At 38.6% G+C, this 20435-nt stretch overlaps 1 protein-coding gene across 1 annotated transcript in view; it reads left to right on the plus strand.

Moving 5' to 3' along the window:
* The first annotated feature begins 3476 nt into the window (after positions 1-3476).
* GALNT10 (polypeptide N-acetylgalactosaminyltransferase 10) overlaps positions 3477-20435 on the plus strand; it is a 39224-nt gene continuing 22265 nt past the window's right edge. Inside the window, exons 1-5 of the mRNA XM_083728737.1 lie at positions 3477-3843; positions 14851-14953; positions 16355-16493; positions 17425-17591; positions 19339-19524. Of these exons, the coding sequence (XP_083584863.1) occupies positions 3619-3843; positions 14851-14953; positions 16355-16493; positions 17425-17591; positions 19339-19524 (820 nt within the window). The 5' untranslated portion in view covers positions 3477-3618. The remainder of the gene's footprint in view (positions 3844-14850; positions 14954-16354; positions 16494-17424; positions 17592-19338; positions 19525-20435) is intronic.

A 20435-nucleotide genomic window follows, 5' to 3' on the forward strand; every position in this document is an offset into this window, starting at 1 on the left:
AGGTGACTGTACTCCTATAAGTGAATAGCCACACAAAAAAGCACAGGTTTTGACATGGTGCTATGAAAAAGAGGCCTGTAAACTAGGAAACGGGAAAATGGGAGGATAGGCCGAAGAAAAGAGAAAGAGAAGGGATACAGAAGGAGAAGGGGAAAAAGCAGTTTTGAAGCAAAAAGGAAAAAAGGAGAAGGTTTAATAGAGGAGGATTAGAGAAAAATGCCTATTATTGGGCACAGAGATTAAAGGAGTTACCAAAGCGGATTACAAAGAAAATGCGGAATTAAAATGGCAACAAAAGAGACTTTTCTGTGGCTAATATGCTGGTGCAGCCACCTCAGGTTGGTAAATATAAAATAGTAAATATAACAATTGCCCTCATGGCAATTTAAGGTATAAATCTCTAAAGAAAGCTTCTTGTATTATACATCTTTCTTTACTGGTTTACAATTTAAGTGGTTATGCATTATTCACCAACGGGCAGAGTATTGTTCACTGCATCACTGATGATAATACAGTGATGACAAAGAGGAACACAGTGAGATAAAAAAAATGAAACTGTGGGGATCTCTGCCATTAATATGCCATGGAGCAGTGTGTTTTAAAGAAAACAGTGAGCAACTCCAAAGCCTTACAGGTTATACAAACGTAGGGGCTGTAACTTGTACTTAAAATGAATTGTTGGATAATTTGCCTGGCATCTGATGAATTCAGAATTAGCTGGAAGATTGCCACCTAGCGGATTATGTGCTGAGTTTAAATTTATATTTCTTCACAGGAGGGTTAGATGGCAGAGGGGGGAGAGAAAATATGTGTGGAGGCAAGGAAAAATGCAACTTTTAATTTAAAAATAGAACATTTTAATGCAATAAAAATTAAAATGTAAATGTAGAAATTCCACTTGCAATACACTAATTTATTTAAGATGCAAACCCAGCAGCATGTGCTTTTGCAATAGTTCAGCTATTTAACTTAAAATGCTCTTGCTCAGCATTCCTCTTCCTAATTATACAGGTTGTTTGTTCTTAACTTATGCTACAATCCTAAACACTAGTGAGTCAACATGCACTGGACTGCAGTGTTAAGAAATTGTTAGGAGGAGAGAGAGCAGTTATTTGAAATGCTGTGTCATGGCCAAGACTTGATTTGTTTATGATATGGTGGAACACACTCAAGCAGTAGGCTGATGAACAATTGCCAGTGTCAGCTATACCAGCTGCTGTGGCTGCAGATGCCAAACAAAGAATTAATGGCTCAAGTAACCGTGGGAAGTCTAAACAACTTTCCCTCTTGGTACCTGAAAGACTAACAGTGTGGTGTGATATTTCCTGTATGCCAAGTTTGAAAAAATTGCCTTTCCCTTCACAAGACACGCATTTACTCATTTTGAATAATATTTATCAGTGCCAAAAATTGACACTAAATACATCTAGCAATATTAGCAAAACCAGAGACTTCAGAAATGCTCTCTGCATCCTTCCAATCCTATGGGGAAATGGTTTTTACTTTCAAACTGCTAGGTTACAGCTGCTTCAATTTATCACATGGTTCATTCTTGCAAAGTTGTAAGTGAAACAATAGCTTTGAAACTTTGGAAGCAATGGTTTCACTTGCAGTATGTGGAGGTTTTCTTCAATGGCATTTCAGAGTGGAAATCTGAAACACTGAAGTGGCTTCATCTCTAGTGCTGTGTATTAATATTCCTGCAAACATAAAATCTTTGGAGAATGGTGGACAATATCCAATGTTAGTCATATTCAGAGACGAACCATTGAAATCAATGGACAAGTCCATTCATTCCCACAGATCTAAATCAACAGTATGATTTAACTGGATCTCATCCAGTATATTTCGCTATGTAGGTTACATGCCACACCCATTCAAGATCCAAAAGTGAGAAGAAAGAACACAGTTCTCCCTGGGTCTGGAAGAAAAGGCATGCTAATGTCCTGTTATCGTTTGTGGAACAACTTTTAAGATTTACTGCTGAAAAGGCCTGATTCTTCTGCATAATTTGAAGCTACACATGTTCACAGACCAACAAGTAGTTGCAGATGGTGTATCTCAGTTCTATGTAAGATTCTTCTATGTAAGATTCAAAGCAGATACCAGCCATAAACTGAAAGTATATAGGACTGAAGTGTCAACTTTTACAATGTGTATTGAATATTCTGATTTACAAGCAAGCACATACACACTTAAAATGAACATTTTTTTTTAAACTTTGGGGATCCTAACCAATTTGCTGTCAGTACTATGAAGCTATTTTGTCTCTGGTTTGGAAGTGAAATTAAAGTTAAATTCAAAGACACTAGCTTATTTTGCATTACCATTTTTTGATATTCAAAGTTATTTACATTTCCTAGCAGTGGCAGTGAAAAGAAGCCTTTTTAATTCCCTTATGACTATAATTACTGACAATTATATAAAGTCAAAATAAAACCTTCAGCTATTGAATTCTAACAAGTGCGCAAGGAGTTTGAAAAGAACAAAAAAACGCTGCAGTTGGCAAACAAAAGGCGGTATTTACAAGATTAGAATATAGTTAAATGTACAATTTAACAAGGTGCTAAGGTGGAAAGGCTGCAGATCACTCCGTGGTTAGAGGATATTGAACAGCAGCACCTTGGGGGAATTTTTGAACTTCTCCATGTATACTGGGCACGCTTCTTTTGTTTACCTATGATCCAAATTCACAGCAGGGCTCTGACGTTTGGAAAACCTAATAAAAGCGTATCGCATTATTTTAAGAGCATTCAAAGTCCCTCCACATTGCTCCATCACTTCCCTCGCGCCCCTAGAAGGCTTTACTTCAGTCATTAATTAAAACACAAACCAACCCGACAAGTCTCCTCCAACATATTGCTCAAGGCGGTAAAGGAATTAAATGCTTTGAGGCTGAGCCTTTTCAATTTCCTAATCCTGGGTACTGCCCTCTTTTAACAACACTTGGGCTGCTCCGTCCCGCTTGATCTCTGCTAGCACTATAATTCCCCGCCTTCTAACCTGCCCGTGCAGATTCACGCGACACCCCCCCCCCCCCAGCATAAGGGCTCCTCTGCTGCAAACTTCTTCCCTTCACATTCAGTAATGTAAGCGGTGCCTAATTACAGCCCTATGGCACAGCGCAGGAAAAGCAGCCCTGCTGGCAGGCAGGTTCCGCCCGGTCTACCCTCTTCCTCGCACTCGCTCCTATTTAAGCTTCTGGCCCTGTCAGCTCCACCACCAGCCCACAGGGGAAGACTACGGCCAGTACCATTTACAAAATATTTAAGGGGGGCGGTTGGCGGCGAGAGGAGCAGGAGCTGCCATGCTTCTGTCCCCCCACCCCCTGCTTGGTGCCGGGCACTATAGGTGGGCGTGGCCTAGCCTCGAGGTTTCTGGGCGGCGCTCCAACGCCAAGCTTCTCCCCCCCCACCCGCTCGCGGTGGGAGTGGTAGTGCCCACCCCTCCGGAGCGGAAGTGCCTGACGGAACGGAGTTGGCGGGTCGGCTTTGCCTCGCGCGCTGCTCGAGTGCTGCTGCTGCTGCCGCCGCCGCGGTAACCGCCGTAACCGCCGCCTCAGCCCCTTGTGTGAGGGGAAAGTTGGGGTGGGGTGGGGGCTTCCCGGCGGCTTCTCGGATGCGGCGGAAGCAGAAGCGGCTGCTGCAGGCGGTGGGGCTGGCGCTGGCCGCCCTCGTCTTCCTTCCCAACGTGGGGCTTTGGTCGCTTTACCGGGAGCGGCAGCTGGATGGCGGCGATGGCAGAGAAGCGGCAGGCGGCGGAGGCGCGGGGGGAGCCCGCGGGGCGGCGGCAGCTGGGGCGGTACCGGCGGCAGCGGCGGCAGCAGCCCGAGGAGAAGCGCCGGTGAGAAGTGGAGGGAGCCGCATATTTTTCTCCTCCCCCCTCTCTGTCTCTTCGCCTCACGTCTGGGGTCTTGTGGGGAAGAGCGGTTGCTACTTCGGATGTAGCCGGGAGACGAGGATCCTCCTGAGGGGACTATTATTATTTTCTATAGTCAGTGGTGACGGAAAAGGAAGCGGCCGCTCTCTATGGGGTGAAGGGCCTCTGCATTGCCTATACGTTTACATTATATATGTGTATGTGTACGCACACACAGAGGGAAAGGATAGCTGAGCCGCATAGAGGTTTCTCTGTCTTACACACGCACACAGATACACATCCAGTGTGTATATGTGTGTGTGTGTGTGTGCAGACAGAGGGAAATGATGGCTGAGCTACACAGATGTTTCTCTCTCTTACACACACACATCCAGGACATTGACCCATTAGTATGAGGGGGTGACGGGGGCAGAGGAAGGAAGCCACACTTCCTTTCAGGCCAAGAGGTGGCTGAGGATAAAGCAGCTGTCTGGGGTGGGGTGGAGGGAGGCTTTGTGACCCCCCCCCCCATGCAATGTGGCTTTTGGCAGGCTCCGCTCCTGGGCCATTACCCTCCTCTCCTGGGCTAATACCCTTTGCAAGACTTGTAAGTCATAGTTGGCTTACCTGATCTTCCCTGTTCTACTAATAAGTTAACTGGGTGGAGGTGGAGAAAGTAAGGCAGAGTTTTCTTCCTCCTTTCTTTCTTTTTGGTGGGGAATACAGTAGGCAGTTCCCGTTTTGAACCAGACCGAATCATAGGATGATTTTGCAAGTGCTCACACAGAAGAGCTCTAGATTACCAGGTTGTTGTTCTTTTTTTAAGAAAAAAACCCCTGATTGGGCATCTTTTGTATTAAGAGTTTATAGGTTTCCCTTTTAAATTAGCGTGCTGGCGTTATTCTTGTTTTGGCACCCTGTCATTAAGGAGCAAAATAAGGTGAAGAGCATGAGCTGTCATTGGTAAACTAATCTTCTTTGTTATAAGGCTCTCATTGTTTAGGTCACCTCAGAGTAAAGGGTGTAAGGTTGCAACCCTGTGCATATCTAATGGGAGCAGCAGTTTCCTCATGCTGGTAGAAGTGGACTCTTATGGCAGAGTAAATCTGTTACTGCTGCAAGACTACTTGTTGTTTTAACTTGGGAATTCATTGACGTATATGTGTTTTAGTTTTGAGTAAGGACATACGACTCATTGAGGTGATCAGTTTTATATTTTATCTGTGAGTCTTATAGAGAAAGGGCCTCAATCAGCTACCTAAGGTATTGTTCTTTTCATTTATCTAAATATATATACATTTAGTTCTGTATTGTACAGCTATGGTAACTTTATTTCTTTAGTGTTAATGAAAAAGGCTTCATTCAAGACAAAATGCTGTGACACACAAATGTGCAGTGTCTCCCAAAATAATGAACATAAATTCTTAGCAATGTGTACAATGAGTTTTGAAAGTTCCTGCTGGTATATCAGTTATAAACTTGTTCTGTCTTCACTTGAATGCCCTAAACATGAATCCCTTCTGTTGCCATTTCATAGACTTTTGTTTGTTCTTCTATTTTCACACTTTATTGCCCTCACTGCTATTCATATTTCAAGAAAAAATAATATTCTTAGGGGTGCCTAATTAGGTATTATATATAAATTATGTGCACAGACCTAGTCCACAGCCCTAACAACCTTTTTTGGCACACTAGGAAAGGAGAGAGTGTCTGAAGTGGAAAATATTATCAGAGAAATTTGTTATGTTTGCGTTTGACAGAGGGAACAGACCAATCTTTAACAAGTGTTTGAACACAGTTGTGAGAAGAACCAGGTAGGCCTTGGAGAGAAGATTCTCTGGGCAGGGTGCATTCAGGATATATTATTGGGTTTATGGAAGAAGGGAAATGTACCACAGATGCAGGCAGAGAAATGGAAAGTTATCTTCCTCTCAATTATGTTGAGCCTCATTTCATATCTCTCGGCTGCTATACCATAGGCTGGGATAGGGGGAAGAGGTGTGTGCTTTGATGAAGTGTAGCCTTCTGCTGTGCTTGCAGTTAGGAATAGTGGCTACCTCCTCTGTTGAGGCCATGAGGAGGAGTTAGCTTTTGCTTCTATGATAGATTATAACATGCCATAACATCTGAACCTAGATAAAATGCAGTATTCTTAACTATCATCAATGAGGGTGGGGAAACCAGCTTCCAGCAATGGTTTATGAAGATGGCTTTTCACTTACCTTAGTAAAGATTAACCACGGTTTAGTGCTGGGATGTAACACTAAATTGTGGTTGATCTAAAATGGAAAGAGACATGCCAGATATTGTCTTTGCAGCTGTGCTGGAGTCAGTATGTGAGCCAGGGGGTTGCTACAGCTTGTCCATGTAATGAATGAATGAATGTATTGGTTTAATTTAAATTGTAGGGAGATTAGTGCCGTGAGAAATCAGTGGCTTTGCAGATGCCATTTAACATGGTTCATAATTACCTGTAAAACTTTAAAAATAATTAATATTGGTTTCTGGTCCTTATAGGTCATGCCAAATTTAATGTACTTATCATAGCTCTTTCACTCAGCAGTGGAGTGGAAACCAATAATGGTAGAACTGCAAGTATTTGTTTACCAAAAAGACTACAACATTTAGTGGCTCTCTGTTGCAGCATTAGTTTATTACAATATGATCTCACAAAGCTGAGTACAGTTGGATCATAAAGCTTATAATTAATAATGTATTTTCATCTTTCTCCTCATTAGGAAAACATTTGTTAGATTACTTCTGCAAAGCTGTGATTAATTTTCTAAGCCTCCTCTTAGTCTGTTAGTTAGCATGTCATTTAAAAAAATCTAGCCCTACAATTACAAAAAATATAGATTTGCAGTTCACTGTAATACAAGACTATGAACTGCGCAGTGCATGGGAATATTAGTACCATTGTAATCATAACACCTGGTGATGGAGGCTGAAAACTGCATTCTCAGTAACATCCACAAGCTAGTTTTTGCATTTTAGTTTTCTGGATGTGTTAACACCTCTCAGAGTACTGTCTGTTGTAAAGTCAAGCAGTATCCTCTTGTTTGTATATTTGGCAAGCATGCAAAAGAAGTCATCTGCCATGCAGTCATCTTATCAGTCTTAAGACTGTACTGTGGACATGGAGGGCAAATTATTCAAGTATTGTAACAGTACCAACCAGTGTGTCATGTGCTGGCTATGTTGCATCTTGAATGATATATTGTAGTCCATATCACAAACTCTTGATAATACTGTAGTCACCAGAACATCTGGTGAGGAAAGGGAGCCTGTTGTGTGATACTGAGTAAAAAGTGCTAAGTCTGGAACTAAATCGGTACCCTAGAAGCAAATGTCTCCCCACCCCCACAGTTTTCAAACACAGCACAATTATTTGAGATTCCTGTGTTGCAGGGGGTTGGACGTGATGACCCATGAGGGTTCCTTCCAATTCTATGAACCAGAAAATGCTTATTTCAATAATTAAACTTCATCATTTTGTAACTACATTTCTAAACAAAATTCTAACTAGTTTCTGTACTACATTTGAGGGTAAAACCCTAGGCCTTTGCTCATGCTTTCAGTTCATTGTTTATGGTTGTATTTATGTGTAGACATAGAAAGGGAAGTTGTGGATTTGTTTCTCTGTCAGGATGCTGACCAAGATCGCCTAATCAGACTTAAGTGACAGAACTTTCCAATGTCCAGAGTTTGTTTTTTGTAATCTGTGTTTTCTGTAAGGTGGAAAGTATATTTTTATCTATTTATCTTTTTTAAAGACATGCCTTGCTTTTCACAACATCTGAGTCTCAAAGCATCTTTCAAAAAGTAAAAGCACACAAAATACAAAATTTAAAACATGAATTAAAACATCAGAGAATAAAACAGAACAGGATTCATGATACAAAGGCTTACTGGAAGAAATAATTTTAAACTGATGATATGATCATTCCCAATGTCAGAACTACATCAAAGTATGGCCCATTCCCCACAAGTTTTAACAGAGTTCTGTATCCCCTGGTTCCCTCAACATACGCAAAGGCAGAACAACAGGGCAGTGCAAGGAAGGGGAATCTGTTCCACAGTTATTTATTTAAAGTAATTTGTTAGTTGCCATTCAAAATACATTACTTTCCCATGACAGCTTACATCATTTAAAACAATTTAAAACTTATATCCCAGGAAAGGAAGTGTGGGGCCACTTCTATATGCCAAACTGACCTCTGTTTATGGCTTCCATGTGCAAGATTTTTCTATAGCTGATCTACATTTCTGGAAGGTTCACATATTTCCATCTACCTTGCTGCTCAGACAAGTTAACGTACATATTCTGCAAAACCTGTTGAGTGGTATGTGGCTATTTCAGAGGGGGAAATCTGTTGTAGGAGTGTTGAGCCTTATAGGAAGAGTGTCATATCTCAATAGGAATGTTATTGCACAGAACAGGGTCAGTCACATTGAAAGCTCTGCTTTGAGTTACTGCAGAATGAGCTTCTGAAATCGGAACTTAAAGAAGAAATTATATTGCAGACCACAGTGATCTACTGGGTATATAAGGGATAAGACAGGCTTTCAAGTAAACCGGTCCTGATCTCCTTGAACTTGGCCTAGTAGCAGATTGGCAACCAGTGAAAATCCCACAAGCAAGGTGTTGTATGCTGGCAGCAGTTTCACCCACAAACAACCATTCTGCACCAGTTTCAGCCTCCACCTCCATACGAAGAATAGCCTCACATACAGCACATTGCAGTAATTCAGCCGTATGGTTACCAATGCACAGACAACTGTGGACAAGCTACCCTGATCCAGGAATGGCTATAGCTGCCTTAACAACCAAAGTTGGTGAAATGCACTCCTGGCCACGTAGGGCACATGTGTGTCTAGTGGCAGAGCACTAGCTCCTTCAGAGAGAGAGAGTGACCTCACCCAGGACACACAAATTAATGACACTCACCTACAGAGCTTTCATTTTGCTAGGATTCAGACTAATTTTAACAGGATTCAGGCTCACTGTGAGAACAGGATGCTGGACTACATGGGGCATTTGCCTGATCCAGCAGACTCTTCTTATGTTCTTATCTATTGAGCATTCATTCTGATTTGTATTCAGGGAAATTAGATGGTCTTGGCTATTTAATGAGCATTCATTGTCATTTGCTGGAAGGTATAAGCTTTCGTGTGCATGCACAAAGACCAAACGTAGTTGGTCTATAATGTGCTACTGGACATTTTATTTTATTTTAGTTTTTAGTTTTCTGTCTGTTTTGATGCCCACATGAACTTGGCCTCCATTTAAGGTCAAAGGATGCCCTTTTCTCTGTGTTGTGCCATAACACAACAAGCAGGAAATGGCATTTGATGTGGAATGCTTTTCTTAGGGCTTTTCACCTGGCAAACATCCTGGTGAGTTTTGTGTACCAGGCGAAAAACTTCCTTATACGTTTCGTCTTTTTGTTGCTGCTAATTGCGATTTTAGCTTTGTTTTCAACCACAGCTTGGTTTTATTTTGTAGGGCATGTATTTTAGTTGTAGCTGTTCTATTGTCCTGGATAAGATTAATGTTTATGATATGATATGTCTTTAAAACAAATTTTGGTCTACAGTGTAAAAGACACTACATTTCAATCAATATATCTGCAGGGAACAATTGATGATTGTATATTACACATGTTGCTACAAAGACAAAAAGAGATTGAACACAAAGACAAAATAAGAATTAAGAAGTATTTCATTTCAAACAGTAGACAACAAGATGCTTCTGGAATATGACAAACAAGGCATAAAGTTATGTTAACATCCAAAATTCAGAAATGTAGTATTTTGTATATGGATGCTCAGTGAGTAATAGCCCTTTAGCATCTTCTCAACATCTTGCAGTAGTGAATTTCATAAATTAATGATTAATTGTTGTTAGCAATACTTTATTTTCGCTGTTTCGAACATGCTGCACATAAACTTAAGTGCTCAATCCTTAATAGAGGGATTTAAAAGTTTTATTCACCTTTTGCTACATTATTCATATCTATCTGCCTATATGAACTACCAGCTAGGGTGACTATAACCATATAATCAATATCTCTTCCATGCAGCTCACTTCATACACATCCTCCCATCAATTGCCTGTGATTAGTGCAATACAATAATCTAAAGCTTCCCACTGAATTTACATTTATCATTTTGCAATCAGCAGTTCCTATCCAATAGAAAATCCTGATTTATTTCTATTACCACTATGTGTATATTCATTTTGCAAAGTAACCTTTCCAAACTTCTGTCTCCATTCATAAAAGTAGGAGAGGCTGTATTTCCCTTCTGCTCTTATGAAGTAGCAATATATGGTTGGTGTGGGGTCCTTCTCATCCTAGAAAAAGTCTGAGGTGCAATTAATTAAATCCACATCTTTGTATTGGCATACATAAAATATGGATAATTTCAGAATAAGCCCAGATCAAAACACATGATTTTGATTTTCCTTTTCAAGAACTGGTACAAAAGACAGTTCTATTTTCCTGTTGTATTATAACCATCTACAGATGTTTTAGACATCATTTCTTAATGGGCTTTGACAGTGCCTTCTAAAAGCCAGCTGTTTGGCAAATTTTGAATGGGCTATAAATATATTGTGAATGTGAGATAGAAATAAGTCCCTGTGAATCAGGTTTCATGGAGTCTAAAGTCTTGAGAGTTAAGCATTCAATACTCTTTTCTTGTAAAATAGGTGATGGAAAATATTTATATATTATCCAGAAAAGTCATATTAATTATTTAGGACTTGATGCTGTCCTAGTTTTTTGACAGGGAAGATAAACTGCTGCACTTCCTTATACAGTTTAAAGATGTGCTCATAATTTGTGTTGAGTCCCTGACATTTCGCAGCCTAAGTTATGCTATATAGATACAGTGGTACCTCTGGTTACGTACTTAATTCATTCCGGAAGTCTGTTCTTAACCTGAAACTGTTCTTAACCTGAAGCACCACTTTAGCTAATGGGGCCTCCCGCTGCTGCCATGCCACGAGCACAATTTCTGTTCTTACCCTGAAGCAAAGTTCTTAACCTGAGGTAATACTTCTGGGTTAGTGGAGTCTGTAACCTGAAGCATATGTAACCCGAGGTACCACTGTACTTATAGCTATCTAAAAGGTTAGAGATTCTTAAGTCTTTGCTTCTCAGGCAATATTGTTCTCAGCCGTAAATACACCTGTCTTACATGAAAGGAATTCCAATTGTTGCACCACTACCACATGATCAGACATATTTTGTTTTATTCCATTATTTGCTGTTTGAAGAAAAACATTCTCTTAAGGTGTGGTTTTTGGCTCTTGTGGAGGTTATCAGGATCATTTCCAGGCCTTCTCCTGCATTCAGTCAACTGCTATCACTGTTGGTGAATGTTCAGTGTTTATCAAAATGCTAAAACTGGGGGGGGGGGGCAAGATGTAAACAAACAGTAATCACTGTTTTCATACAAATTACTTCATCAAAATAGTTATGCACTAATTTATTCAGTGAAGTGTGAGAGTTCTGCTTTCATGAGTCAAAAAAGAGCCATCCATGTGTATTCATATTTTGAGTCCTCAAAAGCTATCCCCACACAGAATTCCCAAAACAAAAAAAAAATCCTTCCAGTAGCACCTTAAAGACCAACTAAGTTAGTTCTTGGTATGAGCTTTCATGTGCATGCACACTTCTTCAGATACTTCTTCAGATGCATGCACACGAAAGCTCATACCAAGAACTAACTTAGTTGGTCTTTAAGGTGCTACTGGAAGGAATTTTTTTTTTTTTGTTTTGACTATGGAAGACCAACACGGCTACCTATCTGTAACAGAATTCCCAGACCTTTAAACCTTTGAGTTAAAAAAGTGGGTTGGGCAAACATAGCACAAGAATGATTTAAAAGAGGAAATTATACTGTGCATGCAACCTTTCCTCGTTTTTCGCCATTAAAAATTCTTCCTGATATATTGTGCTCTCTCTTTTTGTAAATTTGGAGCTTGCAGAGCACTTAGAAGGGACATGTTTGTCCCTCTGGATCAGAGTCAACAGCACTGAGACACATGATGTACCAAAGAGTGCTTTGTTATGATCTATCACCAATATGCTTAATCATTATCTCCAAAATGTTGATATAAAGGAGCTTTATATCATGATATTTTTACTTCATTAAAGATGGCTGTTTCAAACAATATCTCCAAAAAGGGCTGCATTTTCCTTGAAGTAATAATATTTGAAATTTATATAGCACATTTAGAACGTTCTAAGAACTTCACATACATGATTTTATTGCAATTGCCACAACCACCCATTAAAGTAGGTCAGCATTGCTTTCCCTTTATTGCCGATGAGGCTACTGAGACTGATAGAGTTTGCCTAAAGCCCTCTAACAAGATAATAGCTGTAGTGAGCTTTGAAGTAGAAATTTCTAGGTTCACAACTTATCCACTGTGCTACACTAGTTCAGTGTGCTGATGGATTCATAATAATAATCATACTAATAATCAGCCTTCTGAATTCCTCTTTCTCCATTTGAAAAAAGGGGGGTTGTGTTAGAATTAAAAGAAAGTTTACACACATGTGAGTAAAAACAGTGCCAGCAGCCACAGCTTTGCTTTTTTGTCCTTGTTATAGCAGTTAGAAGCCAGCTACTGCTTTGTCTAAAAAGGAGCTTGGCACCATAACTGGTTCTCTCCCACAAATACATGCATGCTCTTCAGCCTTAACATTTGGGTTGCTAATTTACCTTCTGGCTGCTGCATACCTCTATTTTGTGCATTTGTATTATGCTGGTTTTAATACATAATTTCTAATTCAGAATACAACAGTATTCCAAGGAGGAAATAGCACCAGAGCAAATCTTTTTACCAGTAGGAAATAAAATGGAGCAATCTCTCAGGATGGTCTTGCCACAGACAAATGTTTGTTCTTAAAAGGAAAATGAGTTTTCATTCCATACCAATGATGGATCAGATTTTGGATTAAACTTGTAGCCCCTTGCAAATGTCCGTCCAACCAAGGGATATGGTTTTTGAAGGGTGTCTGTGTGGTGTTTTGTATTTTTTTAAAAAAGAAATAAAGTGTGTCTGTGTGTTTTAATTGTCAAAAGGAGATTGACACCTACTTTAAGGTAAGGTTACCAGATGTCCCTGTTTCCCAGGGACAGTCCCCGGATTTACAAATCAGTCCCCTGACAAAATCCTATCATTCCTACTGAAGTTGGAAAGTGTCCCCGGATTCATTGGAAAAAAGCTGGTAACCTTACTTCAAGATAATGGTGGCTGTATCGCCATGGTGAAAATATATGTTCCAAAAGAACACAAAAAATGGTCTGTTGTTGCAATAGTTGAAGTATATTGCTCCATAAAAACGTAAGAGTCCTGTTGGATCAGATCAGTGATCTATCTAGCTCAGCATTGTGTTTCCCACCGTCGCAACCAAAAGCAAGACAATGGCAAATATCCTTCTCCTACTTAGGTTCCCTTTCAACTTGTATTCAGAGGCATACTGCCTCTGTTCCTGGAGGTACTGTATTACCATTGGGCATTTAGTGTTGCAGCACTAACCTTTGGAACATCCTCCTATTACATATCACAAGAGCACCATGTTTATTGCAATTTTTGTGCAATCTCTGACGCAGGAGGAACTGTACTCACAAATGCAGGCCCATCTTAAACAATGATTTTTCTTAAGGCTGCATGCTAGGCTCTGTTTAAGTTTATGATCTTTGATTTTTGTGCAAGGTGTAAAGTTGTAATCTTGAGAAGTTCCAGATTACCACCCCCCACCCAAAATATCAAACAAACAACACCTTGACACAAAGGCATTTCATCTTGTACTGTATTGGGCATAATTCTAGCAATCCAATTATATGAGATATGCCACAAAATGTATAACAAAATATGCTAAGAATCATTCTATATATTTTTTTATTTTAAAGTTTTATTATATTTCTGTATTTTTGTGTATGTCATTTGTTCATCACATTCATGCACTTTGCAAAAAAGCTTATAAATACTGTAATTTAAGAGTGAGTTGGATTTCTTATAACTAATGAGAATTTTTTAACAAAAGGTCTAAACCTGAATCTGCTGTTTTGTTCACCACTTTATATATTATAAGAAACGTTTTGTTATTTGATCTGACTAGAAATAAAATAGTGCTTTTTACTATTTCTATCTAACATTATATAATGCTGCCACTTAATTGGCGATTTTCTTATATTTTTATATAGCATTTACATGGCTTAAATAACCATTCATAGCTGGAACCAGGCACACCAAATAGCAACTAAACAAAAGATTAAAATTACATTTTTGTGTATGTTTAGCTATTGAACGTTACTAGATTTCTTTGGTGATTTTTAAGCTTGGTAGGCAACATAAAGGGCTGTTTACAACTATTAGTCTAAATCCATTTTTAGAGTATTATTTAATATTTCTTTCTACTCTGACCTCACTTTCATTAAAGCAAGGGATGAAAACAATGAAGGAAAGATTAGCTTCAAGTCTGTAATTCTTCATTTTAGAGGGAAACGTACCTCACTCAGATGCATTGACTTGGTACAGAAAACAGCTAAGTAAAGCCCTATGCAATGGATTGTTAAGCAGAAAGCAAATCCAAAACATGACAAACCAAATATCACTGTCAAAGGTATTGATGCAATACTCCTTTTACCTTTCTTAAAATCCCACATAAGTTAAACCCCACAGCTTTTGAAATGTTCTTTGATGACGCACCAGGGCAGAGTCATTCTGTAGGTCAGCATTCACCATTCTGGTGGACTCCCCTTCCTTGGAGATTTTTAAGCAGAGGTTGGATGGCCATCTGTCATGTATGATCTAATTGAGAGTCGTGCATTGAAGGGGGTTGGATAGATGACCGTTGGGGTCCCATCCAACTCTACAGTTCTATGAGTCTATGTTTTGAAAATATGGCTTATCAGTAATTCAGTTTAGCCTTGAATGCTTTCCCAAACTTATAGATAATGTTTATTTAAAAGGGTTTCCATACAAGGCAGAAGAAAGAAGCTTATCTTGAAAACAGACAAAGGAAAAAGGACTGGCATGACAGGGATGCTATAAAGAAAGACTTGCAACGTACAGGTGTGTATGATAACTCATTCAGCCTTAAGGCATGTAATATTGAATTACATATTCAGTAACCTGTAAGTAAAATGGAACTGAGCACAAAGTACTGGGGGAGGGTATACTTTATGTAACACAGTATCGATTACTGTTAGCAGAGTTTAAAAGAAAGTCAGCAGGCCTTTGCTAGCAAGTGTCTGGAAGGTGCTTCGGGCAGTGGTTGAGCAAAGAAGTCTACTACTTCTGTTTTTCTTTTCAGTTCTGATAATTTGCTATATTATCATATGGGTGTTCGTTTGTTCCAAGAGAAGAAACTGAAAAATGCAACAGGACCTCAGACTTCAAACTAGAAAGGAACAGCAGCTATGTTTGTATGCTGTTTGCTCCCAACCATTCTACAAGCATGATGTCTTTCAAGGTCTTTTAAGCTAGCCACTTGAGAGTACAATTTGATGTATCACAAAGAGCAGGACAAGAAGGAAAGAAGGAAGAACTGCATGTGGCACACCACCGCATTTAAATCTTCACTGGAAGGCTTAAATGCCCAAGTTTCCATTGCAAAGGCCTTAAAAGCATCAGTGGGACATAAATGGAAGGGAGAAAAATGATGACTGATGTTAAGCAAACCAGAGACTGCCATAACTTGCTATTTTGAAGCAGAATGATGTAAATTGGTATGTGAGTGTGGAGGCCATGCAAAATCTCCCTTTTCCAGTTGAAGTGGCAAAAAATGTAAGCCTGAAACTGGTGAAGATTTGTCATACCAGCCCTAGAACGGAGTTAGGGGTTTGGGCTTTCATCCCTGATTTTGGCAGCCTTCTGTGTGGTACAGTAGTACCAGTTGGTGGAGAGAGGGAAGGTTGTGCTGACAACAGCATCCTGCTAGACTTTATGCAACAGGAGGGAGTTATAAGAGTTAATCAGATTGATCTAGATAGAAATTGAGTGTTTGCCAGACCTGGTTTGTGTCCTCCAAAACCAAATAGTGGGGCCAACAGAGAACAAGGGCAGGAAAGTTCCCCACATATTTTTAAGAAACTGATTGGCCTTCCTAGATTGTGTCTATTTTGCATCCTATAAATTGAGATAAATCTAATTAGTCCTAAATCTGACCTTTTTTCAAAATAACAGTTAACAAGGTATTTGTTATAAACACCGTTAAGTATTCCTATAGTTCTTTCAGTTTTATCATCCGCTTCTCAACTGCTCGATAGTTTTAACAGATGTAAAGTGTGGTGTTTAGACATCATACTGTGTCCTTGATAGAATGTGGCATAATGAGTATTGCCTAGCTAGCTGTGCTAGCTGAAACTAGTGGGAGTTGTAGTCCATAATATCTAGAGGGACCAGATTGACAGAATTCAGCTTTCAGCCACTGGGATTTTATAAGTATTAATGGCTCCACTTCTTTTGTTATAGGAAATGGAGAACAGGGAAAACCGTATCCTATGACAGATGCCGAGCAAGTGGACCAGGCATACCGAGAAAATGGCTTTAATATTTTTGTGAGTGACAAAGTTTCTCTCAATCGATCTCTACCAGATATACGACACCCAAAGTAAGTACAAACTTTTCTTGTTACTGAAAGTATGAAGGTTTCTATTTCTAAAATTGGCTTTTCTGTATCCTAACTTGAGTGTCATTCCAATTTGTATTGCCCTTGCTTGTTACATACGTCTGCAGTATCTTGATAGGTTGAATTATCTAATGTATTAAACAAGAAACCTGATAGTTCAGCAACTTTTAACTCTGTCATCAGAGCCAAGAAATAAAGCATAAATATTTATGTACAGAGATTCCAACAGTTTCAAATAAACTCTCCTCTGTATTTTATCTTATTGGTGATTTATTTTAATAGGTTTGCTATAGAGTGGATATGTTTTATTGTCAGTGTTGTTGCTGTTGTTATTTTCTTGCCCATCCTTCACCAGAAGATCCCATGGCAGGTCACACCATATAAACACACAATTAAAACATTGAAACTATCTGAATAAATGAGGAATAGAAAAGAACCCTGTGGGTCATGGAACATCTGTTTACTTCGGATGTATCCTCACTTTGAGATTTGGATGTACCTAGGGCTATGAAATGCCCTTAAAATTCTCTTCAGCAATCACTCACAGCTTGTATGATACGTATTTTGTAAACAAATTACATTCAGAAAGTGCTGCCTGACAGTCATCCTTCTTTTGGTGCTTGATATGATCTCTCATCTCTTTGACATTCAGTCCAAAACGTTTTTAAAATATTTCCTCCATCCCACTAAGAGGTATCATTGTTTAAGTCTTCGATCTTCTATAGCACCAATGGGGAACCTCTGGCCTATGGACCCAGTTAGAATCTTGTTCTTCCTGAATCTGTCCTAATACAGGCTATTATTCAACTGTATGTTTAATATTTAGCTACAATAAGCGAAAATACTCAAATAATAGTAGTAACCATTCTTTGTATGCTGGTCAAGCTAGTTACTGTGTTCATCTGTCTTGTAGCTGCAATAGCAAGCTATACCTGGAAAACCTCCCCAACACCAGTGTAATAATCCCATTCCACAACGAAGGGTGGTCATCACTTCTCAGAACAGTGCACAGTGTTCTCAATCGCTCTCCTCCTGAACTCATAGCTGAAATTGTACTGGTGGATGATTTCAGTGACAGAGGTACTTTCATTATAATATTTATTTATGCAGACATATGGCTGAACAAAAAAAAAAGGTATATAGCAGATTACTTGTGCAGATATTCTGCTGACAAAATTCATTAAGTGAACCCTGCCCAGTATTCCAAATGTTGTTGCATATAATGGGATATATTCATACACAAAATGCTCCTCTCCAAGGTGTGGAAGATTGTTTGCAATTCTGTATTCAGCTTACGGTGGATAACCAATGTTTGGGTACACTAAGAACTGCCATTCTGGAAATATCCATAGCTAACTAAAACATACACAAAGGTTGTCAGAACAGGAACTGCAATCAAAATTCCTTTATTGCAAACTGACTCCAGAATCTCTTATGTTAAGTCATAGGAGCTTTTTGTGGATTTGTGTTTTAATTTCAACCACTATTCCTTTATCTTATTTAAATTAAATTATTTCATATACTGACTTTCAAAATGCTAATTATATTCTTGTGTTCAGAGTGGCTCAAATAGCTAATGCTTTATCAAGCATGGAAATCATTTATAGTTGTTGAAATGGAGAACATGTGTTTGTATTATCATTAGATTTTTAGAAATATTTAATAGAGAGTGAGTTTTTATATTAAATAGTGAGTTTTTCAGGTCCAGTTCTTGGCATTTGGCTAAGATAATGCATTTCTAATGATGTGAAATTATGCAAAGCTGTCCCACAGTGGTTCATTACTACTCCTGATAGCTATTTTCTCCAGTTAAAAAAAGAGCTATGTGACAGTTAAATGAACATTTATTCAGTTTTTAAGTAGCTTGCAAATATATTCTCACATCTTATAGCTCACACATATTGCATTTTTTAATAGAGTTTTAGTTTTGAGAGAGAGAGAGCTTGTATCTTCTATTCCATTTGTATAGTTCCCTTCTTCCAAAGATCCCAGGGTGGTTATCTGGATTTGGCAAAGTGGTATGGGCTCCTACAACTGCAGACTTAAGCCACACTGTAGTTAGTGATGTAAAAAAACCAAAAAAACCTCCAACCCCTTCACATGATATCTCATACTTGACATTTAGATCTGCCCATGTTGGTAATATACATTCTTATTCTAGTGTCGAGCAAATTATTTGATTAGTGGTTAAGAAAATTGTTTGTATTATTATAGTATGCTTATGGACTAACTACTTGCCTGTTGTATGCCTATCAAGATTAAACCATTACTGTCCACATGTTTGTGTTTTATTGGCCTGATGTATGTTACTGAATTATATGTAATACTTTAATTGTCTGGTGAAGGTTCTGTGCAACTACCAATACTTTATTATCTTAAAGTTTGTAGCTAGAATAAAGCAATGGCAGTGATCTGTTATGAAACTTTGCTTTTCTCAAGGTATCTAACCTGACCAACATGAAAGGTCAAAAATGGGATTGTATTTTTAATGGTTCAAGCTGTGCTGTTTGATCACGTCTTCCTTTCAAAGCTTGCAAAGTGATTTTTTAAAAAAGGTTTTTTTCTAATTTCTGGTGTTTTTCTTATTTCAGTTTTCTAGCTGCTTCATTTACAACTGTTTCACATTTAGATATGTTTCATGTCTAATAGTCTAGATATAAGATGTATATATATAAGATAGTATATAAAAATAATAAAATAGCAAAATTATAAAAACACAAAACTATTAAACCTTAAAGGTGTTCCAGATTCTGGAAATTGGGTTTTAAAGTTGGGGAGAAATAGAGAGTAAAGGACTGGATGAGAAATCATTTAATTTTCCATGCAGAACACTTAAAAAAGCGCTTGGAGGACTATATGGCCCAGTTTCCCAAAGTGAGGATTCTCCGAACTAAGAAGAGAGAAGGGTTGATAAGAACTCGTATGCTGGGAGCTTCTGTTGCTATAGGAGATGTTATTACTTTTTTGGACTCTCACTGTGAGGCCAATGTGAACTGGTTGCCACCCCTTTTAGGTAAGCAGACTATCTCATTCATTGTTTATTTATATGATTTTTATCCTACCTTTCTTATGCATTTAGATCACTCAAGCCAGTGCATAACAAGTAACATTTACATCACTCAAGCCAGTGCATAACTACAATTTCGCAATAAATTCCCAATATCAACATGTATTTCAGTCTGATAATCACATGTCCTGATATGGCATTTCTAGCTATACTTTCTAGCTATATGAAATACAGAGGCTTACAATCTGACAAAACTAAAATTTCATCCATAATTTAGTTTTGTTGTTCTGGGACTTCTCAGAACTTTTTTCTACAAAAAGTCAGTATCTGGCTTATATAAAGACTGCTGACATCAGTTACTCAGTGAGATTCTCTTTGAGAAAGGGTGAGAAGGTACTTGGATAAAATGAAGGTTCAAAATAGGATTGTCTTTTTAATGGTTCTGGCTGTGTTGCTTGATCATGTCTTCCTTTCAACGCTTGCAAAGTGATCTTTAAAAAGTGTTTCTAATTTCAGACGTTTTTCTGATTTCAGTTATTTAGCTGCAGTTGGTTCACATTTAGCTATGTTTCATGTCTAATAGTCTAGGCAAAGATATATAAAACATGCATTTTACCATATACTTGGATGATGGTCCTGTTGAGACTCACCATGGATCAGGCTGCAACCACTGAAGCCCAGTAAAATATATAACCCAGCTGTGTTGGTAAATTCAAGTTGGAAAGCAGTTTTATTTTTTTTGTGAAGATATTTTGCCTGAATTATTTCCTGCCTGAATCTAACACAGAACTGAAACACATTATGGCAGACTGGCATATTGGCTTGTGGAAATAGTTTTGAACTTAGAGAAAAAATATGCCATTAACAGACCATTGTCTGTTAATACAAGGCTTGGCTGGTAATTGTTTGCTTGCTCC

Source organism: Podarcis gaigeae (assembly GCF_964106915.1).
Source record: "Podarcis gaigeae genome assembly, chromosome: 2".
In the NCBI taxonomy this organism is placed as follows: Eukaryota; Metazoa; Chordata; class Lepidosauria; order Squamata; family Lacertidae; genus Podarcis; species Podarcis gaigeae.